This window comes from Jaculus jaculus, chromosome 1 (assembly GCF_020740685.1).
Source record: "Jaculus jaculus isolate mJacJac1 chromosome 1, mJacJac1.mat.Y.cur, whole genome shotgun sequence".
NCBI classification, from domain to species: Eukaryota; Metazoa; Chordata; class Mammalia; order Rodentia; family Dipodidae; genus Jaculus; species Jaculus jaculus.
The window spans coordinates 274,666,660-274,689,515 of record NC_059102.1 but is presented as its reverse complement, the minus strand read 5'-3'; the positions used below and the strand labels follow the sequence as shown (position 1 = coordinate 274,689,515).

The following is a 22,856-nucleotide window of genomic DNA, read 5'->3' as shown; positions in this document are numbered from 1 at the left end:
GAGAGAGAGAGAGAAAGAGAGAGAGAGAGAATGGGTGTGCCAGGGCCTCCAGTCACTGCAAATGAACTTCAGATGTGTACTCCCCCTGTGCATCTGGCTAACGTGGATCCTGGGGAATCGAGCCTCCAACTGGGGTCCTTAGGCTTCACAGGCAAGCGCTTAACCACTAAGCCATCTCTCCAGCCCTAAAATATATTTAGATGCAATGAATATATGGCCAAGTGTCCCACACCCATGCTAATTGTGCACACTGTCTTGCTTGCTGACAGTCTTCTTGGTTCCCCTAAGATGCTTTTTCTGGGTACCCCGGGGTTGTACAAAGATTGCCTAAGTAGATGAATGACATTTCACGTCCAAGCAGCTGGATGCATCCCAGGTTCTCTATCACTGTTCCACTGACATCTGGAGCCTGGGAATTCTTTGCTGTTAGGCCATCTGGCAAAGTGTTGGGTGCTAAACCATGCCCCTGGTCACCATCCACAGGATAACAGTTTTCTCCTTACCCACAAAATTGTGTTTCCATGTTACCAAGTGTTTCTGGGGCAGACATCCCAACAGAACCACTTCCTGAGGCAGGTGAGCCCATTTTTAAGTCCTTACTCATAGGCAAGTATTCCCTCACCCTGTTTCTCTTGAATGCATATTTTTGTTTTGGTTCCTAAGTTTTATTCACGAATTCATACAAAATATTCCATACCAGTTCTTAAATCCTCATCTTCCTCCTCTTCATCCTGGTTAATCTGAAAGTAATGCAATTTGTAACTGTCTTTGCTGTTAGCAACTATGTATAACTGATCATGTAGGTTATTTTTCTTCAAAGATTTTTGGTGAGATATTTCAAATGACTTTTGGAAAAAGGCACCTCAGAAGTTCCAGTGATCTTTGTCTTGCTCCTCTTGAAGGTTACAACCTGTCCACTGAGGTTCCCAGACTTTCTGTTCACCTTGATTGCCCTCGGAGGAACTGCTCGAAATTGGCACAACCCACGATTCCATCTTCTACAGTGCGGTGCAGTCAAGGGTGAACTCCAGAACCAGCTTCTTTTCCTCCCACCCTTGCCACAGCAGAGGCAAAAAGGGCTGGAATGTAGTTTTTGTTTCAAAGAAAAATGCAGACTGTGTCCAGAGAGGGAAGACAGGCCAGCTGCCATGCTCTGAGCATATAGTTCATGTCCTCAGGCACTACGACAAGCCCTTTGTTAAGAATTATATGATTTGGCCATTATGATAACCCTCTGGAGCAAGCCCTATTGCACCCAGTGCTACAGTTGAGGAAAATGAGGCTTAGCCAAGCTCACCTTCTCTTGGTTCCCAAGACAGTGTTACTCTTTATTTTTAAATATTTATATAAATATTTATTTATTTATTTATTTGTGAGAGGGGAGAGAGAGAGAGAGAGATAGAGAGAGAGAGGGAGAGAGAAAGAGAGAGAGGGAGGGAGGAAGAAAGAAATAGGCATATAGAGAGAATGGGCATGCCAGGGCCTCTAGCCATTGCAAATGGACTCTAGACATCTGTGTCACCTTGTGAATCTGAGTTTATGTGGGTACTGGTGAATCAAACCTGGGTCCTTTGACTTTGCAGGCAAGCACCTTAACCACTAAGACATCTCTCCAGCTCTGCTCTCCTTTTGGAGCACAGTTCCTCAGCTGTTTGGAAAGTAGAAGGAGCCCAGGTCCTTGATGGCATTATGGAGCTGTTGCACCAGTCCTGGAATGACCCCTCTATTATTTTATTTATTTATTTGGTTATTTGAGGTAGGGTCTCGCTCTAGCCCAGGCTGACCTGGAATTCACTATATAGTCTCAGGGTAGCCTTGAACTCATGGTGATCTTCTTACCTCTGCCTCCCAAGTGCTTGGATTTAAAGGCATGTGCCACCATGCCTGACCCCTGTATTATTATTTTTTTATTTGGTTTCCCTTTTTAAAAATATTTTATTGACAACTTCTATAATTGTAAACAATATCCCATGGTAATTCCCTCCCTCCCCCCACTTTCCCCTTTGAAACTTCACTCTTCATCATATCCCCTCCCCCTCTCAATCAGTCTCTCTTTTGTTTTGATGTCGTCTTTTTTTGCTATTATGATGGTTTTGTGTAGGTAGTGTCAGGTACTGTGAGGTCATGGATATGCAGGCCATTTTGTGTCTGGAGGAGCACGTAAGGAGTCCTACCCTTCCTTTGGCTCTCATATTCTTTTTGCCACCTCTTCTGCAATGGATCCTGAGCCATGGAAGGTGTGATTGAGATATTTCAGTGCTGAGCACTCCTCTGTCACTTCTTCTCAACACCATGGTGCCTTCTGAATCATCCCAAGGTCACTGCCATCTGAAAAGAGAAGGTTCTCTAGCCAAAAGTGAGAGTAGTGTTAATATATGGGTATTAATGTTAAGAAAGTGCTTACTGGGCAGTTTAATGAGCATAGTATATACTTTTAGCCAGACAGCAGCAGGCATTACACCCCTAGGGCTCATGACTACCCTGTTGTAGGTTTTCAGTATCAAGGATATATATTCCCTCCCAGGGAGCAGGTCTCCAGTCAAGTTGAAGGGCAGTTGGTTTCTCCATAACAGATGTACCACTATTGCACCCACTGGCTCATTTGGCCTGGCTGGCCAAATATAAGTCTTGCAGTATCCACTGTTGGGTATCTTCACTGTTTATTTCTCTCTCTCCCAATGAACTGCAGGCAGCATGGCTTTTTCCAGCTTTCTGTCAGAGGGTGGACGTGGAGGAGGATTTCAACTCAGTTCCAGCAGGGTTTCTCAGTGACCTTGTAGCCCAAGTATGTGGAGTCTTCAGCAATAGGGTCTTACCATCTATTCCTGGTGGAAAACCAAGGGCCTCAGCATTGGCCTGTAATGTTTTGGAGGCATCAGGGACCTCTCTGGCCAACAAGTCACTGGAGGTATATCATCCCTGGCACTGACAATTTTCTAGTAACAATCTATGGCTTCTGTGTGTTCCATTGTCCAAAAAAGTAGTTTTCCATATGACTTAATTTATATCCTCTTAGATTTTGATTAGCCCTCCCTCCACGTTTCCTTACTCGATCTCTTCCCCTGGCCTTATTTAGGCCTTTTTACCTGCATTAATCTGTTGTTCTCCACACACACACACACACACACACACACACACACACACACACTTACATATATATATATCCTATTAGATACCCTCTCTCTCCCTTTCTATTCCCTTTATATCTCCTTTCTAGCGTACTGGCCTATGCTACTGAGTTTTCTTCCTTCCTTCTCACACAGAAGTCCAGTTATTTGTAGCTAGGATCCACATATGAGAGAACATGTGACATTTGGTTTTCTGGGCCTGGGTTACCTCACTTGGTATAATTCTTTCCAGGTCCATCCATTTCCCTGTAAATTTCATAACTTCATTTTTCTTTACTGCTGAGTAGAACTCCATTGTATAAATGTGCCACATCTTCGTTATCCACTCATCATTTGAGGGACATCTAGGCTGGTTCCATTTCCTAGCTATTGTGGATAGAGCAGCAATAAATATGGTTGAGCAAGTATCTCTAATGTACTGAGGTGAGTCCTTAGGATATATGCCTAAGAGTACTATAGCTGGGTCATATGGTAGATCTATCTTTAATTGTCTCAGAAATCTCTACACTGATTTCCACAATGGTTGTACCCGACTACATTCCCACCAACAGTGTAGAAGGGTTCCTCTTTTCCTGCATCTTTGCTAGCAGTTATGTTCATGTGTTTCCATGATGGTAGCCAATCTGACAGGAGTGAGATGGAATCTCAACATAGTTTTAATCTCCATTTTCCTGATGACTAGGGATGTCAAACATTTTTTTAGATGTTTATATGCCATCTGTGATTTTTCTTTTGAGAACTCTCTATTTAGTTCCATAGTCTACTTTTAATTGGGTTGTTTGATTTCTTATTATGTAATTTTTTGTGTTCTTTGTATATCCTAGATATTAATCCTCTATCAGATGTATAGCTGGCAAAGATTTTCTCCTGTTCTGTAGGTTGCCTCTTTGCTCTATTCACAGTGTCTTTTGCTGTACAAAATCTTTGTAATTTCATGAGGTCCCAGCAATTAATCTGTGGTTTTATTACCTGAGCAAATGGGGTTATATTCAGAAAGTCCTTGCCAAGACCAATGTGTTGAAGGGTTTCCCCTACTTTTTTTTTTTTTTTTTTTGGTTTCACTCTATCCTAGGCTGACCTGGAATTCACTAAGGAGTCTTAGGTGGCCTTGAACTCATGGCAATCCTCCTACCTCTGCCTCCCGAGGGCTGGGATTAGAGGCATGTACCACCACACCCGGCATTTTTTTTTTTGTTGTTTGTTGTTGTTGTTGTTTTGGGGTTTCCCCTACTTTTTCCTCTAGCAGTTTCAGAGTTTCAGGTCTGATGTTAAGATCTTTCATCCATTTGGACTTAACTCTTGTACATGGAGAGAGAGAAGGATCTATTTTCATCCTTCTACAGATATATATCCAATTTTCCTAGCACCATTTGCTGAAGAGGCTGTCATTTCTCCAATGAATATTTTTGTTGAAGATCAGGTGGCTTTAGCTACCTGGACTTACATCTGAGTCCTCTATTCTGTTCCATTGATCTACATATCTGCTTTTGTGTCAGTACCATGCTGTTTTTGTTACTGTGGCTCTGTAGTATAGGTTAAAATCAGGTATGGTGATACCACCAGCCTTATTTTTGTTGCTCAGTATTATTTTAGATATTCAAGGTTTTTTTTTTAAATTTAATTTATTAGTTTTCTTTTCAGTAAATACAGGCAGTTTGGTACCATTATTTAGGCTCATCTGTGATCTACTCCCTCCAATTAGACCCTCCTTGTTAATGAAAATGGGTCGTGCATTGTGGAGTTAGCCCCCAGTTATTGGTATGATAAATGTCTCTGCAAATCATGACCCAACATGTGACTCTGACATTCTTTCCGCCCCCTCTTCCGCAAAATTTCCCTGAGCCATGTTGGGTTCATTTTTGGTCTGCTTCAGTGCTGAGGTGTTGGGGGCCTCTGAGGCTCTGGCTCTCTGATTTAGTAGGAGTTGAGTTTTCTCTGCGTTGGTCTCCTTCCCCTTTGTGCTGGTATCCAGTTCACAGGAAAACATCACCCTTGCTTATTTTGCCAGTTGTCCTTAGTTTCAGTTGGGCCCCTTTTGAGGTATGTTGGGGCAGCTCTCTTCTTAGGATCTGCATCTATCTGGAAAAGAGAAGCAGATTCTCCAACGGAGAGTAAGTTAGCACCCGGAAAACTGAGATAATACTTACTTTTTTGATAGACAGTATGATAGGTGTAGGCCCTGTTATACCCCGTGATTGATGGTAGCTTGATATTGTAGAGTGGGCTTGTGTTTGGGTATGGTTCTGACTTGTTTCCCAGCTCCAGCTATGGGTCTAGTACCACTGAGTGGATCAGTTAGCCAAATCAAGAGCAATTGGTTCCTCACCATGGCTGTGTACCACTATTGCACTTGTGTGGGCATCACATCCAGTTATTTGTTGCTAATTAGGTTAAATAATGTGTTGCTTGGACAGATCTTGGTCATTTCCCCCAGTCGCCTATGTAGCACCTTCTGGCACTAGACACGCTGACTGTCTGGGGACTGACTCTCTCCTGGCTTCCAGCCATGTCCTTCCATTTTACATGTTAGCTGCTTATGGAGTCTTTAGCAATAGAGTCTTACCACTGGCCTTTGGTGGGTCATCAAGTACTCTGACAGAAGTCTGTCATTGTTTTGGGAAACCTTGTAGGTTTCTCTGATCAAAAGCTCATTGTGGATGGTAGGCCCAAGCTGGAAGTGGGGGTTACAGGTCAGTGTCCACTAAGAAATTGAGGAAAAACATAACTAATATACAAGAGTTAGAGAGGAGAGAGATAGAGGGGAGAGGGGGAGAGGGAGGGAGGGAAGATGTAGGAGATTTAGGTCAGTCTTGATCCTACCCTCTCCAGTGTCTTGTGGTTCAGGTGTTTCCTGTAAGGGTCTAGTGAAGGTTCAGCCATTTGGTCTGTCTTTAAGAAGTACAATTTTATGGTACCATTGCCGTTTGGGTCCAGATTACTGTTTTCCACCCTTCGATCCCCTCCCCGCCCTCCCATCCATCTTATTGTCTAGTCCATGAGGTGCTTGCTGGGTATGTAAGGCATCTTGGGCAGATTCAGATTAGGTGTTGCAGATGAGTGAGACTATGTGTCGATTTTTTTTTCTGTGATTGGGTAAGTTCGCTGAGAATGATCTGTTCCAGGTTCAACCATTTTTTCTCAAATTTGTTTATGTCATTTTTTCTTACTGCTGTATAGAATTCCATTGTGTAGATATACCACATCTTTGTTATCCATTCTTCTAATGATGGACATCTGGGTTGATTCCAGCTTTTAGCTATTACGAATTGAGCCGCTATATATCTTCAGGGTAGGACCTTAAGGTGCTAGGTGTGACTCTTAAGACTCTCAGAGTAACTACAAAAGTGACCCTAGATGTTGGGTTTGCCTGTTATGAGAGTATTCAAGGAGGCGGAATGGAACAAAATACAGATTCTAAACTTTAAACAATGTACACATTAAGTGAAAAACAGCACAGACTCTTTATGCAAAAGTAGGTGTTATGACTGCCAAATCCTCAAAGTCACAGTCCCTTAGGATGTGTATTGCCCCACACCCTTAATCCTATCTATCAACTAGGAGGCTAAGATTTCTGGTCTCTTGAGGTTTCCAAGTCAGCTTGTGACCATGTGAGACCCTTCCCTAGTATAATCCTAGTTACCTTTTGGGATGATTTAGGTTTCACTTATGCTGCACTCCTGCTTGGGTCCCTTTTTGTTGCTCTGTGGGCTCAGGTAGGCTGGCTGGGTCGCTGCTGTGATTGCCTGTTGGGTGCTGTGTAGGTGAGCTTCCTTCCCAGGTCTCTGGTGCTTGCTGGCACTTATGCTGGCTGTGGGGGAGGGGAGGCTGTGGATGGTGGCTATATTTTCCTGCTGGTCCTCGCAATTGTCTTCCATATGAGCTACTCCTCTGTTCTTTCCTGCCGTCCTCCCTTCATGTCTTGAGTTTGCAAGGAGCTCTGGTGTGAGTGGAGAGTCTCCTCACCTGGCTTTTTCTGCAGCTCAGGCAGCTGGAGCCATGAGGACCTGGTGCTGCCACTGCTGGAGCAGCTTCTGCCTGCTTCTGTGGGCTCTAGATGCTCTGAATCTTTCCTACTCTTCTGCTGAAGTTGGTAATTTCTTATATAGCTCATTTTTTAGTAGAAGAGTGTATTTTGCTGTTTTTTTTTTTTTCTTTTGGCTTTTTTCCCCCGTAGGCTGCTTTGGTGTGGTTCATAAGCTGCCATCTTAACTGGAAGTTCCCCTGTATTATTTGTTAAGCCACTGTATTGTAGCTGGGCATAGGTAGTTATGTCCTGATTAACTTTACCAATGAAGGTAAAAGAGATTGTAATAGAGGCTCTGGTGTATATTTATTAGAATTTCTGGAAAAGAGAGTGGAAAGGAAGGGAGAGGCAATGTCTGAAAAAAAATAGTGGTTAAGTTTTTCTAGACATGAAGGTAAACAATGTTAAGATTAAAAGTATACTGAGTAGCCGGGTGTGGTGGCCCATGCCTTTATTCCCAGCACTCGGGAGGCAAGAGGTAGGAGGATCACTGTGAGTTCGAGGCCACCCTGAGACTACAGAGTAAATTCCAGGTCAGCCTGGGCTAGAGTGAGACCCTAGCTGGAAAACCCAAAAAATGGTACCAAATTAACTGTATTCGATGAGTACAAAACTAACTAATACAAAACATTAAATAAAAAATGTTTTAAAAATACTTGGTAGCAGAGGCCAGTAAGTTAAGAAGGAGACATAAAGGGAAGAGAAAGGAAGGGAGGAGGATACTTAATAGGTTGATATTGTATATATGTAAGTACAATGATTGTAATGGGGAGGTAATATGATGGAGAATGGAATTTCAAAGGGGAAAGTGTGGGGGTGGGGAGGGAGGGAATTACCATGGGATTTTTTTTATAATCATGGAAAATGTTAATAAAAATTTAAAAATTAAAAAAAATATTTAAAAGCGCTGAAATAATAATAAATTCAATGATCTGATTAATGTGAAAAACCCAGTAAAATAAAATAAAAAGTATACTGAGTATAGTACACATTGAAATAAATGCAAACTTAGACAGTATTGCATAAAACTCTGTAGCAAATCATAAAAATTTCCAGAGAAAGCCAGGAATGATGGCACTTGCCTATAGTCCTAGGTAATTGGGAGGCTGAGGCAAGAGGATCAGTTGGTCAGTTCAGCCCAGAATTTCAAGGTCAGCATGTGCTATATAGTGAGATCTCGTCTCAAAAGAAAAAGAAAGTCTCCTGAGAGGAAAGAGATTCCCTACAAAGGAGTAACAGACTGATGGCAGTCGTTTTATCACCAGAAATGGGTATTAAAAGATTTTTTGGGCCTGGAGAGATGGCTCAGCTGTCAAGGCGCGGACCTGCAAATTCTAATGATCTGAGTTCGACTCCCAAGTTCCCACGTAAAGCAGATGCACAAGGTGGTACATGCGTCAGGAATTTGTTTGTAGTGGCTGGAGGCCCTGGTGCATCCATTCTCTTTCTCCCTGCCAGGCATAGTGGCGCATGCTTTTAATCCCAGCACTCAAGAGGCAGAGGAAGGAAGATCGCCCTGAGGTCAAGGCCACCCAGAGATTACATAGTGAATTCCAGGTCAGCCTGGGCTAGAGCAAGACCCTACTTCAAATAAACAAAACAAAACCCAAGTAAACAAATAAAAAGAAGATCTTTTGCAAAATTGCCACAAGAAAAAAAATCTGCCTATAATTTATACCTAAGCCATTTATTTTACAGAAGTCAAAGCAAAACAAGACATTTTCTAGATATAAAAGCTAGTAAGATTTTTTTGTTTTATTTATTTATTTGAAAGTAATTGACAAAGAGGCAGATAAAGAATGGTTATGTTCTTTCTCTCTGTCTGTCGCTCTCAAACAAATAAATTTTTTTTAAAAAGGCTGGAGAGATGGCTTAGCGGTTAAGCGCTTGCCTGTGAAGCCTAAGGAACCTTGTTCGAGGCTCGATTTCCTAGGACCCACATTAGCCAGATGTAGAAGGGGCCACATGCATCTAGAGTTCGTTTGCAGTGGCTGGAGGCCCTGGCGTGCCCATTCTCTTTCTCTTTCTATCTGCCTCTTTCTCTCTCTGTCTATTGCTCTCAAATAAATAAATTAAAAAAAAAAAAAAGAATGGTCATGCCATGGCCTTGAACCACTGCAAATGAACTCCAGATGCATGTGCCACCTGGTGCATTTGGCTTACATACGACCAAGAGAATCAGGCCTTAAGCTGGGGTCCTTAGGCTTTACAGGTAAGTACTTAACCACTAAGCCATCTCTCTAGCCCCTAGTAAGATATTTTCATTGGAAGAACTACCAGAAGATATACTTCTAACACTCCCACATCCTACTTCCCTCTTTCTCCTAAAAGAGCCAAAGAATATAAAATAGTGGTGGAATGTAAACTCAAAGAGAAGGTGTGAGTATCAGAAAGAAAGATGAAGCCTGGTGTGGTGGTGTATGCCTGCACTCCTTACTTAGCAAATGGAAGGAGAAGATTGCATGTTTGGGGCCAATTTGGGCTACTTAGCGAGAACCTGTCCCAAAACAAAAATAATGAGTACAGATATTGGTAGAATATAGGGGCAAATTCTCTGTTTTCCAACAGGGTGTTGCTTTGTAGCCCAAGCTGGGCTCAAACTTGGGATACTCCTGTTTCTACCTCCTTGGTATTTGAATTATAGGTGTGTTCAGCCATGCCTGGGACAATTTCAATAGTGATTATAAAAAAACATTTTAAAAAATTTATACATTTCATAAGGTTAGACTTGAACAGGATGTGGCAATGTGCTCAATAGGTAATCCTGTCTGCCAGGCGTGGTGGCGCAAACCTTTAATCCCAGCACTTGGGAGGCAGAGGTAGGAGGATCACCATGAGTTCAAGGCCACCCTGAAATTACAGAGTGAATTCCAAGTCAGCCTATGCTAGAGTGAGACCCTACCTTGAAATACCAAAACAAACAAACAAACAAACAAACAAACAAAAAACCATACATACCAGTTAAATAGCAACAATAAGAAAGTTAATGTGATTGTATGTGGCTATGTGTTATTTGTGGTTACTAATATGAAATATTATGAATGTTTGCAGTAAAGAACTGTGTCAAAAATATGTAAAAAATCTTTTGCAACTGAGTGGTAACAATAAAGATAATGTAGTAAAGAATGGACAGAAGGTTTTATCAGAGCTTTACCAAGAAGATTCATAGATGGCAAAGGAACATGTTCAGAGATCCTCAGCATCTTCAGTTATTGGGTATGCAAGTCCTAGGGAGATGCTACATGCCACTAAGATGGCTAAAACTAAATGACTGATGAATACCAAGTTTGGCAGACACAGAGCAATTGAAACATGTTTTCCCCATTGGTGTGCAGTAAGTTTCTTTGGAAACACTTCTGTCCTTATAAACTTAAACATGCTTAGCAGCTGATCCAGCAATTCTACTCCTGTTACCCAAGAAAAATGAGCATAGAACCTTAAAAAGGCTGTAAGTGAATGTTTATCCATTAACTCATTGACTGGCAAATGCATATCAATGTAATGGCATACTGCTAACAGTGAGAAGGGATGATCTCACAAGCAGGAACAAGGATGAGTCAGGAAAGCATATTTTTCCCTTTTCCCCTTCCTCTTTCTCTCTTCCCCCTTTCTATCCTTCTTTCTCTTTTTCTCCCCTCTCCACTTTTTTATATTTATTTATTTATTATTATTATTATTTTGAGATAAGGCCTCACTCTGGTCCAGGCTGACCTGGAATTAACTATGTAGTCTCAGGGTAGCCTTGAACTCTCAGCCATCCTCTAACCTCTGCCTCTCAAGTGCTGGGATTAAAGGCATGCACCACCATGTCCTGCTTCCCCTCTCTACTCTTTGAGACAAGGTCTCATGTAGCTCAGGTTGGCCTCAGTCAAATTTGCTTTGTTGTCCAGGCTGGCTTTGAACTTCTGATCCTCCTGTAGTCAGGATAGAAAACAAATCAGTGGTTACAAGGAAAGTGATTGATTATAGAAGGGCACAAGAGGAATATGCAGGTCATAAGGATAACAGACTATATTCATTTATTAAAAAAAATCAGATAACTTCACTTTGGATAACTGGGTTAAACAATAGGTGGACTTTATTTTAGGTATGTTAAAATATACCTCAGTACCACTCACCCTTCTAAAACAAAGAAAAAAGATGGACAGAAGAAATGCTTTTTAATGGAAAAAGCATTTGTTTAATTAAGGCCACTCTGAGACTATATAGTGAATTCCAGGTCAGCCTGACCTAGAGTGGAACCCCACCTCACAAAAAAAAGCATTTGTAAGACTAGATGCCCACTCCAAAATTATAAAAGGGACATTTTACCATAAATATTTGATAATTCCAAAATTGTATATATGTAACAATATAGTGTCAATTTATAAAATATCAAAGTTAATTATGTAGAAATGTTGACAAGTTAACTTCTAGCAGGAGATTTGCAAACTTTTCTTAGTATTTGATTTTACATAATTCTCCACCAGGAGTGTCCAACCCATGGGCCAAATACATCCATAATAGCTATGAATGTGACCCCAAGCACTTACAGATGACAGCATCAGGTTGCAATCTTAAAAGACTGAACACCCTGGAACTTCTGTGTGAAACATTCCACAGTAAAATATATAAAAGAAAGGATTATTCTGTTGGCTGGGAAAATGGCTCAATGGTTAAAGGCATTTGCTTGTAAAATCTGCTGGCCTGAATTCAATTCCCAAGCCACCCATGTAAGCCAGAAGTAAAAAGTCATGGAGCAAACATCTACTGTTCATTTGTAGCAGCAAAACACCCTGGCCTGTGTCCACCCCCCCCCCCCACAACATACACAGATCAAACAGTCTTTTAAAGGTTTATTCTGGAATGCTATCTGTTAATTTCAGTAAAGTTCTTTTTTTTTTTTTTTTTTTGGTTTTTCAATGTAGGGTTTCACTCTAGCCCAGGCTGACCTAAAATTCACTCTGTATTCTCAGGGTGGCCTTGAACTCATGGTGATCCTCCTTCCTCTGCCTCCCCTCCAGAGCACTGGGATTATAGGTGTGTGCCACCACGCCCGGCTCAAGTTCTTTGTTTCTGATACACACTCAACTACAGTTATTTAATACCAATGAAAAGTGGTTATGTTGTGAGTATCATAATTAACTATGAAAATTACTTAATTTTAATGAACCTTTTCAATGTTGTTCCTTTTAGCTCAATGTATTTTGTGTTTCTGTACTTGGTTTAGTCTCTGATTGGCACCAGGAATGTATTGATTTCCAATTATAGCTTGAGAATTTGTAGCTGATCTGCCAAGATTCAATAGCAAAGTCAGATGCAAAAGATAAAAGTGGTTCTATGACTATGAAAAGAATATATTGTCACCAGAACTACACAGGATAGACTATTGAAGTTTTGGGGGAAGTTCCTTTCTTTGAGACTGGTGTCTATATAGTCCAGGCTGACCTGCTTCTATCTCCTGAGTGCTGGGATTACAGAGGAACTACCATTTAGCTTTAATCTGTGCCTTTCATTTACATTTCCTTGACGACTAATGCTGTTGATTTTATGTGTTCATTGACTGATGTGGTTCTTTGGAGAAATGTCTGCTCAGATTATTTGCCATTTTAAAAATATTTCTTGTTATTGCCTTTTGCTTTTGGATTAGCATTTCTGTTGATGGTTCTGATTTTCTCCTCCCCTTCTCAGGTAGAAGAAGTGAAGCGCCGACAACATTCCCTTGTGTTCAGCTCAGCAGGAGCCCAAGCTCAGACCTACCATGTCAGCTTTGAGACTTTGGCTGAATACCAGAGATGGCAACGGCAAGCATCTAAGGTGATGCACCATTGGCAGTCCTGATTATGGAGCTAAGAATATAATAGCCCAATAGAAATGTGTTTTGAAACTGAACTTGTACCTTAAAGCAGCAAATTATCATACTTAATTTCATTTGTAGCCTTCCTTACTATATAATGACTAAAATAATGGAATTCCACTGGGTTTTTTAAGTTATTTATATTTTCATAGTAAAGAATGCTGAAAGGAATGTTTTCAGGTACATTACTCCTGTGCCATCTCTCTGAGCTAGGCCTTAGAAGGAGTCATGGCATGATGAGATCTGACCATTAAAGGGTTGAAATGTGAGATTAAATGGCTTTCCTTTTGCCTCAATAGTCACTGGTTGTGGATCTGCTCCTAACTTGTAGCCTGATGGTCAGTACATATTTAGAATAGCCTTGGCAAACTACTTCAAATATGAACTCACTTACTTACTTACTGACTTACTGTTTCTGTCACAAATCATTTTGGTATGTTGAAGATAGTCTTTTGACATAATATGAGTTAGTACAAAAGTGTATTATAGTTTCCAAATGTTCTTGTTCTCTTTGCCATCCTTGCAGAATTTTGCATAAGAGATTGTTACAGTACAATGACATTTGAGAATACTGACTGACTTTTCTAGTGCTATATTGTTTTCTTTCTTTTCTTTTTCTTTTTTTTTTTTTGAGGTAGGGTCTCACTCTAGCTCAGGCTGACCTGGAATTCATTGCGTAGTTTCAGGGTGGCCTCGAACTCATGGTGATCCTCCTACCTCTGCCTCCCAAGTGCTGGGATTGAAGGCATACGGCGTCATTGTTTTTTTAAGACCCATTTTACAGCATGTATTTTATTAGCATGTTCATAGTTATGAAAGCCTGATTTTGGTTTTATTGGATTTTTTTGTTGTTAGTGTTGGCTGTAGTCTGTTCTGAATAAAGCTGGTTTTGATTTTAAGTACATATTCCATTCTTCTGCCCTTTTAAAGATGTTTCTTGAACATCTTAGGCATGCTCATTAGCATGCTATGCGCTTGGCTAGGTGATTTTATTTTATACTTATAGCAGATGAGAAGCTATTAGTAAGTAGCAGAGCCAGTGTGCAAAGTTTTGCAGGGCCATATCTTTTCCTGTCACTGTCTCTCAAAGTTCTGTAGTTCTTTTGAATTATCTTAACCCTTTTTCTTATATGAAATGTTAACCTTCTATCATTATGATTTGCATATATACCTTATTTTTAAGCCCTTTACCTGTAATATTAATAGATTTTTTTTCTTTTTAAAGCAGGATCACACTTGGTAGTCCTGGCTGGCCTGGAACTTGCTCTGTAGCCTAGGATGGCCTCAAACTTTGAGTGTTCCTCCTCCTGCCACAGCATCCCAAGTGCTGGGCTTACTGGCATGAGCCACCATATTGTCAAGTTTTAAGGCTTTTTTCTTTTTAGATTTAGAGACTTTGGTAGATTATAGGTAGAATTTGAAGAGAGTACAGAGAGCTTCTGCCCATGAGAAGTCATGAGCAGGGTAAAGCATTACTTTGAGGTGTTTTGTTTAGTCCGTCCTTCTCCCTCCCTCTCCCTTCCTTCCTTTGAGACAAGTTGGCTTTGAACTTCTTGTGTAGTCAAGGGTGGTCTTGAATTCCTTATCCTTCTGCCTCTACCTCCCAAGTGCTAGGATAACAGGCATGCCCCCCATCATGCCTGGCCAAATCCTTTGTTTTTTAAGCTACTTATGGTTTTAGGTAAAAGTAAAAATTAACTGGCTTTTATGAATGCATAATTGAATCTATATATTTTTTTCCTTTCCTAATTTTCAGTCATACGTTTGATGTGAATACCATTCTGATTTGTGCTAGGTAAACAGCACTCAGCACTAGCTCAGAAGGCTTTTCTCTTTGATCTTGTCTAGGTGGTGTCCCAGCGAATCAGTACTGTGGATCTGTCATGTTACAGTCTTGAGGAGGTTCCTGAACATCTCTTCTACAGTCAAGATATCACCTACCTCAACTTGAGACACAACTTCATGCAATTAGAAAGACCAGGGGGTCTCGATACACTCTACAAGTATGTGGAGAATAAAGTTTCCAGACCAATGTGTTGAAACTGAATTATAATCAGTATCTTAGTGGTTAATGATTTAAGTGAACATACTGTCTTAATCTATTTTTCATTGCTGTTACAAAATATCTGGTTCTGACTAATGTATAAAGGAAACAGGTATAAGTCCAAGACTAGGCTGTCAGTTCAGCCTCTGATAAAGACTGTTTGGCTGTATCACATCATGGCAAATGGCACCATGATAGAAGCCCGTGTGAGAGGAAGACATGGATGGCAAGACAGGAAGCCAGTGATATTCAGGAATTAGGCTTGTTCTTTTATTTTAAAAACTTGTTTATTATTGTGATTATTTTAATATTTTATATTTATTTATTTATTTATTTGACAGAGAAAGAGGAGGAGAGAGAGAGAAAGGGAATGAATGGGCATGCCAGGGCCTCCAGCCACTGCAAACGAACTTCAGACACATGCGTCTCCTGGTGCCTCTGGCTAGTGTGGGTCCTGGGGAATCGAACCTGGGTCCTTTGGCTTTACAGGCAAACGCCTTAACCATTAAGCAATCCCTCCAGCCCCTATTTATTATTTATTTGAGAGAGAGAGGAAGAGGCAGAGAGAAAGAGAGAATTGGCAGGCCAGGATCTTCAGCCACTGCAAATGAACTCCAGACGTGGGTACCCCCTTGTGCGCATGTGCCACATTGAGTGTTTGCTTCACTGTGTGTCTTGGCTTATGTGGGACCTGAAGATTTGAACATGAGTTCTTAGGCTTTGCAGGCAAGCGCCTTAACTGCTAAGCCAACTCTGTAGCCCAGGCTTGTTCTTTTATAACAACCAATCCTCTCAGGTACTTACTGCATAAGACCAGCATAATCCCTCTCCAGGGCAGCACCTCCAGTGACTTAACAATATCCTACCAGGGTTCCCTTACATTTTTTTTTTTTTTATTATTTATTTATTGTTTTTTTGAGGTAGGGTCTCAGTTTTTAGTTCAGACTCACCTGAAATTCTTGTGGCGGCCTCAAATTCACGGCAATCCTCCTACCTCTGCCTCTCAAGTGCTGGGATTTAAAGCATGCTTTACCATGCTTGGCTCACTTCTATTTTTAAATCAATTATATACTTTACTGTCCTGTTATCCTCTAATATCCCCTCTCCTCCGCCCCCAGTCCCCTGAGAGCCCTCCTCAGTGGTATTATTGGTAGTCACTGTGGGGTCATGACTGTATCAGTTAGTCTGTGTTGCGTGTTGGGGGGTGATGAAATATCACAGGGTACTCCTTCCCACTCCGTGGTTCTTAAAATCTTCCTGTTTACACTTCCACAATGTTCCCTCAGTCTTGGTAGGTGTATTATAAGACTAGTGTTGAGCTCTCTGCAACCTCTGGATTTCTGCATTGATGAGTTTTGAGTGTCTTTAGTGTCTATTACCATCTCCCCAGAGCAGGGAGTTAGGCTAGCAGTGAGAGCAGTACTCATGTTTATTTTTATTTATTTATATATTTTTTAAGGTAGAGTTTCACTCTAATCCAGGTTGCCCTGGAATTCACTATGTAGTCTCAGGGTGGCGTCGAACTCACGGCGATCCTCCTACCTTGGCCTCCCAAGTGCTGGGATGAAAGGTGTGTACCACCATGCTTGGCCTTAAGAGACATTTTGATGGGTATAGCCACTGTTCTTGGCCAAAGACTAGTGGGAGCACTGTCATTAGTTTTGTGTATATCCTTCCACTCTCTTTCCCCCTCCTCTCAAGACTCTTTCACTCCCTCAAGTTGCCTTTCTAGTATCCCCTTCTCTCCTTTCTTCCTATTTCCACTTTCTCGTAGCTTCATTCTAGTTCTCTGTCAATAGTCCTGATGCACACTGCCACTTACATGCAACTCAAGCTCTCTGGTGTCTATGGCCTTTGTATCCATATAGTTCTGACTTGGTTCTCAGTACTATGTATGAGTTCTTTCTCACTGAGAAGTCCTCTTGTCCAATCAGTGAATCACTAATTGCCCACATAGGCCGTGTGCCATTATTGCACAGGTGTGTACCTCTTGTCTGGCTTGTTGGTTTTGTAGCTTGCAGGATCCCCTGCTTGCTCATGCTGTTAATGGCTGTTAACCCCCAGTAGCTCACATAGCACTTTCAAGCACTATGAGGACTAGCTAGCTAGCAGGGAGCTGGCTTCCTTCTAAGTTCTAGCATGATCTCTTAATGTCCTGTGTCCACAGCCTCTGTGGTGTCTTCAGCAATAGGGTCTTACCATTTAGCTGTGGTGGTAGCCTGCATTGTTTTGGGGACTTTATAGGTCTTCCTGACCAGTAGCTCACTGTAGGGCATAAACAGTTCTGGCACTGGGAACTATGAGCCAGAGCCCATGGTTTTAGGAGTATGCTTTCTCTCCCCTCTCTGAAGCCCCCTTTGCCTGGGATACCTACCCTCCTTTTTTAAAAAATTTATTTGACAGAAAAGGTGGAGGGGGGGAGAGAATGGGCGCACCAGGGCTGCCAGCCACTGCAAATGAATTCCAGACATGTATGCCCCCTTGTGCATTGCAGGCAAATGCCTTAACCACTAAGCCATCCCTCCAGGCCTCCACCTCCCTTTTATTAAGGGTTCTATCTTTTAGTTTTTTATACAGAAGGAAGATTTCTATGGTATTGATTTATGCTGTCATTAATTTTATGTATATTCCCCATCTTCTCTTTTCCCTCCCCCAAGACCTTTCTACTCCCTGTGTTTTGTCCCTCAAGTTACATACCTAACATCCCCTTCTTTCCTCCCTATTTCCACTTTCTCCTAGCTTCATTCTAGTTCCATCAATAATCCTGATGCTTACTACCACTTACACATAACTCATGCTGTTTCAAGTTAGGAACCACACACGAAGGAGAACATGTGGCATTTATATTTCTAAGCCTGTGTGACTTTGCTTAGTATGAAGCCAGCATTATACAAATACCAAAACCAGACAGAGACCCAATAAGAAAAGAAAAGTACAGGCCAATCTCCCTGATGAACTTAGATGCAAACTTTCTCAATAAAATTCTTGAAAACTCAATATAAGAATACATCAGAAATATCCACCTCAACCAAGTAGGTTTTATCCTAGGGGTGCAGGGATGGTTCAATATATAGAAATCAGTAAGTGAAATACACCACATAAATAGACTTAAAGACAGTAATCACATTATCATTTCAATAGAAGCAGAAAAGGTCTTTGACAAAATATAGTATCCCTTCACGATTATCACATTTAGCGACTAGGGATGAAGGGTTCATATCTCAACATAATAAAGGCTATATATGTCAGACTTAAGGCCCATATCATTCTGAATGGGGAAAAACATGAGGCATTCCTAATAAGGTTGGGAACGAGATGGCTTACTGGTTAAGGTGCTTGCCGGCATAGCTTAAGAACTCTTGTTCAAATCTCCAGGTCCCATTTATAGCCAGACGCAAAAGTGGTGCAGGCATGCGATGTCGCACATACTCACAAGGGGACACACACATTTGGAGTTTGTTCACAGTGGCTGAAAGGCCTTGGTGAGCCCGTTCTGTCCCTGTCGCTCTCTGGCTCTTTCTCCCTTGCTGTCTCTCTCTCTCTCAAACATAATTTTTTTTTAAAGAAAGAAATTAAAGAGATACAAATTGGAAATGATGAAGTCAAACTAGCCTTATTTGCACATGACATGATTCTGTACATAAGATCTAGTTATTCACCAATAACTCCTAGAGGAGGTTCTTTCAGCAAAGTGGCAGATTATAAAATCACCACACAAAAATCATAGCCTTCATATATGCCAGTGACAAGCAGAAAGAAATCAGAGAAGCAATCCTGTTTCCAGTAGCCGCAAAAAGTTAAATATTTTAGCATATCCCCAAGGAAGTGAAATACCTATACAATGAAAACATCATACCACTGAAGGAAGAAATGGAGGAAAATAAAAGAAGATGGAATGACCTCTTCTGCTCATGGATTAGAAGAATTAGTATTATGAAAATGGGAAATGGCCATCCTACCAAAAGCAATATATAGATTTAGTGCAATTCCAGTAAAAATTCTAGCAGCAGTGATCACAGGGTCAAAAAAATACTCTCAAAATTCATGTGGACACACAGAAGGCCTTGGATAGCCAAAGGAGTTTCTCAGCAAAAGGAATATATAATCTATATCTGATGGAATCACCATGCCTGACTTTCAAGATATACTATAGAGTCATAATAATAAAAACAGCATGGTATTGGCACAAAAACTGGCACATAGATCATTGGAATAGAATAGAAGATCCAGGTATAAGTTCTTGTAACTGCAGTTACCTGATCTTTGACTATGGGGCCAAAAATGCAACCCGGAGTAAAGACAGCATTTTCAACAAATGGTGCTGGAAAAACTGGATAAATGCACATGGAAGAATGAAACTGGATCCTCTTCTCTCACCCTGCACAGAAATCCAAATCAACTTCAAATGGATGAAGGATCTCAATATAAGACCTGAAACTCAAAGCAACTAAAATAAAAAATAGGGAAAATACTCCAAGATAAAGGCATAGGGAAAGACTTTCCCTGTAACAGCAGTCCAGGGAATCAAACAACCACTGGGATCTCATGAAACTAAAAGAGCTGTTGTACAGCTAAGCAAACCATTAACAGACTCAACAGACAACCTACTGAATGGGAGAAAATCTTTTGCAGCTTGTGTATCTGTTAGAGGTTTAATATCTAGGGTCTACAAAAAACTCAAAAAACTAAGTAATAAAAAGTCAAGCAACCCACTCAAAAAATGGGACAGGGAAGTGAACAGAGTTCTCAAAGGGAGAAATTCAAATGGCCAATAAACACCTAAAGAGTTGTTCAACATCTTTAGCAATCAGGTTAATACAAATTAAAATGACTTTGAGATTCCATCTTATTCCAGTCAGAATGGCAGTTAAAAAAAAAGAAAAGAAAAGAAAGAAAAATTCAAATGACAAATGCTGGCAGGGATATGGGGAAAGAGAAACACTCTTCCATTGCTGGTGGGAGTGAAAACTTGTATAACCACTATGAAAATCAATATGGAGATGCTTTGAAAATCTAAAAGTAGATCTACCATTTGATCCAGCTTTACTACTCTTGGGCATATACCTCAAGGACTTTACTACAGAGATACTTGCTCACCCATGTTTATGGCTTCTCTGTTCACAGTAATTCACAAAATAAACTGATGAACAGTTAATGAAGATGTGTTACATATACACAATGGAATTCTCGGTGGTAAGGAATAATGAAATAATTAAATTTGCAGGAAAATGAATGGATTTGGAAAAAATTCACATTTAAAATTTTTAGGGCTAGAGAGATGGTTTAGCCACTAAGGCACCTGCCTCCACAGCCAAAGGACCAGGTTCAATTCCCCAAGACCCACATAAGCCAGATGCACAAGGTGGTGCATGTGTGCATTACAGTGGAAGGAGGCTCTGGCACACCGATTCTCTCTCTGTCTGCCTCTTTCTCTCTCTCTTTCAAATACATAAATTAAAAAAAAAAAACTTTATTTCAAGCAGAAAGAGAGGCAGAATGGGTGCCCCAGAGTCTCCTGCAAATGAACTCCAGATGCACGTGCCACTTTGTGTATCTGGCTTATGTGGGCATTGGGAAATGGAACCCAGGTCCTTAGGCTTTGTAGACAAGCACCTTAACTGCTAAGCCATCTCTCCAACCTAAAATACACTTAGTTTTTTTTTTTTTTTGTAGTTTGGGGATTAAAACCAGGGCCTTGTGCATGCTAGGCAAATGCTCTACCTTGCCTTTGGAAAGTCCAGTCTCCCACTTCTTAGTCCTGTCATGCTGGAACTGCTTAAGCTTCCAACACGTGAACCTTTTGGGGACAGAACATATCTAACCATAGCACTTATTATCACATGTATTCTAAATTTTCCACTCCTTTTGAAGAGGAAGTGAATTTTTTATTCACAGTAGTCCTCTCCCTATAAAACGTGAGTGATAAAAATGATCTGTTACAGAGGTAACAATGAATTGACATTGATCTGGGTAATCTTATGTAAATCATTGGTAGTGAAGCATGATCTGCAACTATTATAAATTGTGAGATTCAGTATATGGACAGTATTTGAAGTAAAAGTTTTAAGTTTAAATGGCTTCAAGCACGTAGGCCTAATTTCAGGAATTCCAGAGACCAGGGCTTTATCTTTTATCTTTGCTATTACCTACTTCCACTATTTCTTGAGTCTTCTGTCAGCTATGAAACTTTCTAATAAAGGAGATCTTTCATCCTTACAGGACTATGACCTAAATAGTGTTTTATCTCCTTTATTAGAATATATTCTACCTTTCTTTCTTCTCCACATTTCATTTTGAATTTTTTTTTGTTTATTTTTATTTATTTATTTGAAAGCAACAGACAGAGAGAAAGAGGCAGATAGAGAGAGAATGGGTGCGCCAGGGCTTCCAGCCACTGAAAATAAACTCCAGATGCGTGTGCCCCCTTGTGCATCTGGCTAACGTGGGTCCTGGGGAATTGAGCCTCAAACCAGGGTCCTTAGTCTTCACAGGCAAGCGCCTAACTGCTAAGCCATCTCTCCAGCCCCACATTTTATTTTGTATCTCCACTGACAAAATGGATGTCATGAGATGCCAACTTGGGCTATATAATGTGACCCTATGTTAAAAACTGCACAGACACACACAAAAATGAATGGCTGTGAATAAATACATGGTATGACTGTAGGCTGCTTCTGGGGAAGGGAGAAATTGGAAATTAAAACATTTAATTAAAGTGATTTAAACTACTAAATTCTAGAACAATTCACAGAAAATCCTTTTTTTAAAAATTCAAATCTGATAGTATATTTTTAAAACTGTAAGCGTATGTTTAGCATTGATATTTTGTATGCAAAAATGGAAACAAGCTGTGATAGTAAGGAAGCCAGTTTCTAGCATTTCCTTCAAGGTTGTGATGAAAAAAGAATTATTCTAGTTAGAGAGCTTATCAAAAATTGAAGTCAAAAAAAAAAAAATTGAAGTCAAGGCCCTAGGGCAATGGAATAATAGGTAATCAGTCAGCTCATCTGAATATAAAAAGTAGAAATTGTGAAAAGGAGCATTGGTTAGATAATATGGGTTCCATTCTAGAAGCAGGAGAGTAGTGCCTTATCCTTGCCATCTTATATGTTGTTACCACACTCCCAGAGTGACTCCTGTGGATCTCTTTTATGACCGTACTATTTTTTGGGTAAGGCAGTATAGATACTTTTATTTCTGTTGCAAAACCACACTAACATCATTTCTTGTTGTATACCAGATCACTTTACAGTAATAGGCTGTCTTATGTTTCCAAGTTCAGCTGGGTCATTCATTTCAAGTGACATTTGAGCAAACATTCCAGCATGAAGAAATATTGCTTGTAATGATATAATTATTTTCTTTTAGTTATTGTGGTATCTGAGTTGATTGTTAAAGATTTTTGTATATTACATGTAGAAAGTTATTAGCCGAAAAGATTTCAAGCATATCAAATATGACTTGATAGAAAATAACTATACCAGCATGAGCTTTCTTCTAGAATTTCTACCTCTTTAGGGAGAACTCTCTTTACACGAGACCTGGTTTACTTGGTAGCATAGACTATATATATATCACTTGATTTTTACTATCCCTGTGCCCATACAACATTTGGTGGCATATGATGAGTGCTTGGTACATGTTTTGGAAGACATTTATAATAGACCATTCAGATGGGCATCATGACATATGTTTGTAATCTTAGCACTCAGGAGAGGGATGGAAGGGAAGATCATGAATTTGAGGCCATGCTGGGTTACAGAGTAAGCTCTAGTCTAATCTGGGTTACAGTTACATAGCAAGACCCTTTATCAAACAACAGTT

The 22,856-nt window shown here is 40.4% G+C and overlaps 1 protein-coding gene and 1 pseudogene across 1 annotated transcript in view; one reads left to right on the top strand and one right to left on the bottom strand.

The window, feature by feature from the left end:
- The window catches only part of Phlpp2 (PH domain and leucine rich repeat protein phosphatase 2), a 109,581-nt gene that overhangs the window by 43,744 nt on the left and 42,981 nt on the right, over positions 1 to 22,856 (top strand). The window contains exons 5-6 of the mRNA XM_045151569.1: positions 12,823 to 12,948; positions 14,837 to 14,991. Of these exons, the coding sequence (XP_045007504.1) occupies positions 12,823 to 12,948; positions 14,837 to 14,991 (281 nt within the window). The remainder of the gene's footprint in view (positions 1 to 12,822; positions 12,949 to 14,836; positions 14,992 to 22,856) is intronic.
- LOC105944077 lies at positions 678 to 3,092 on the bottom strand (annotated as a pseudogene).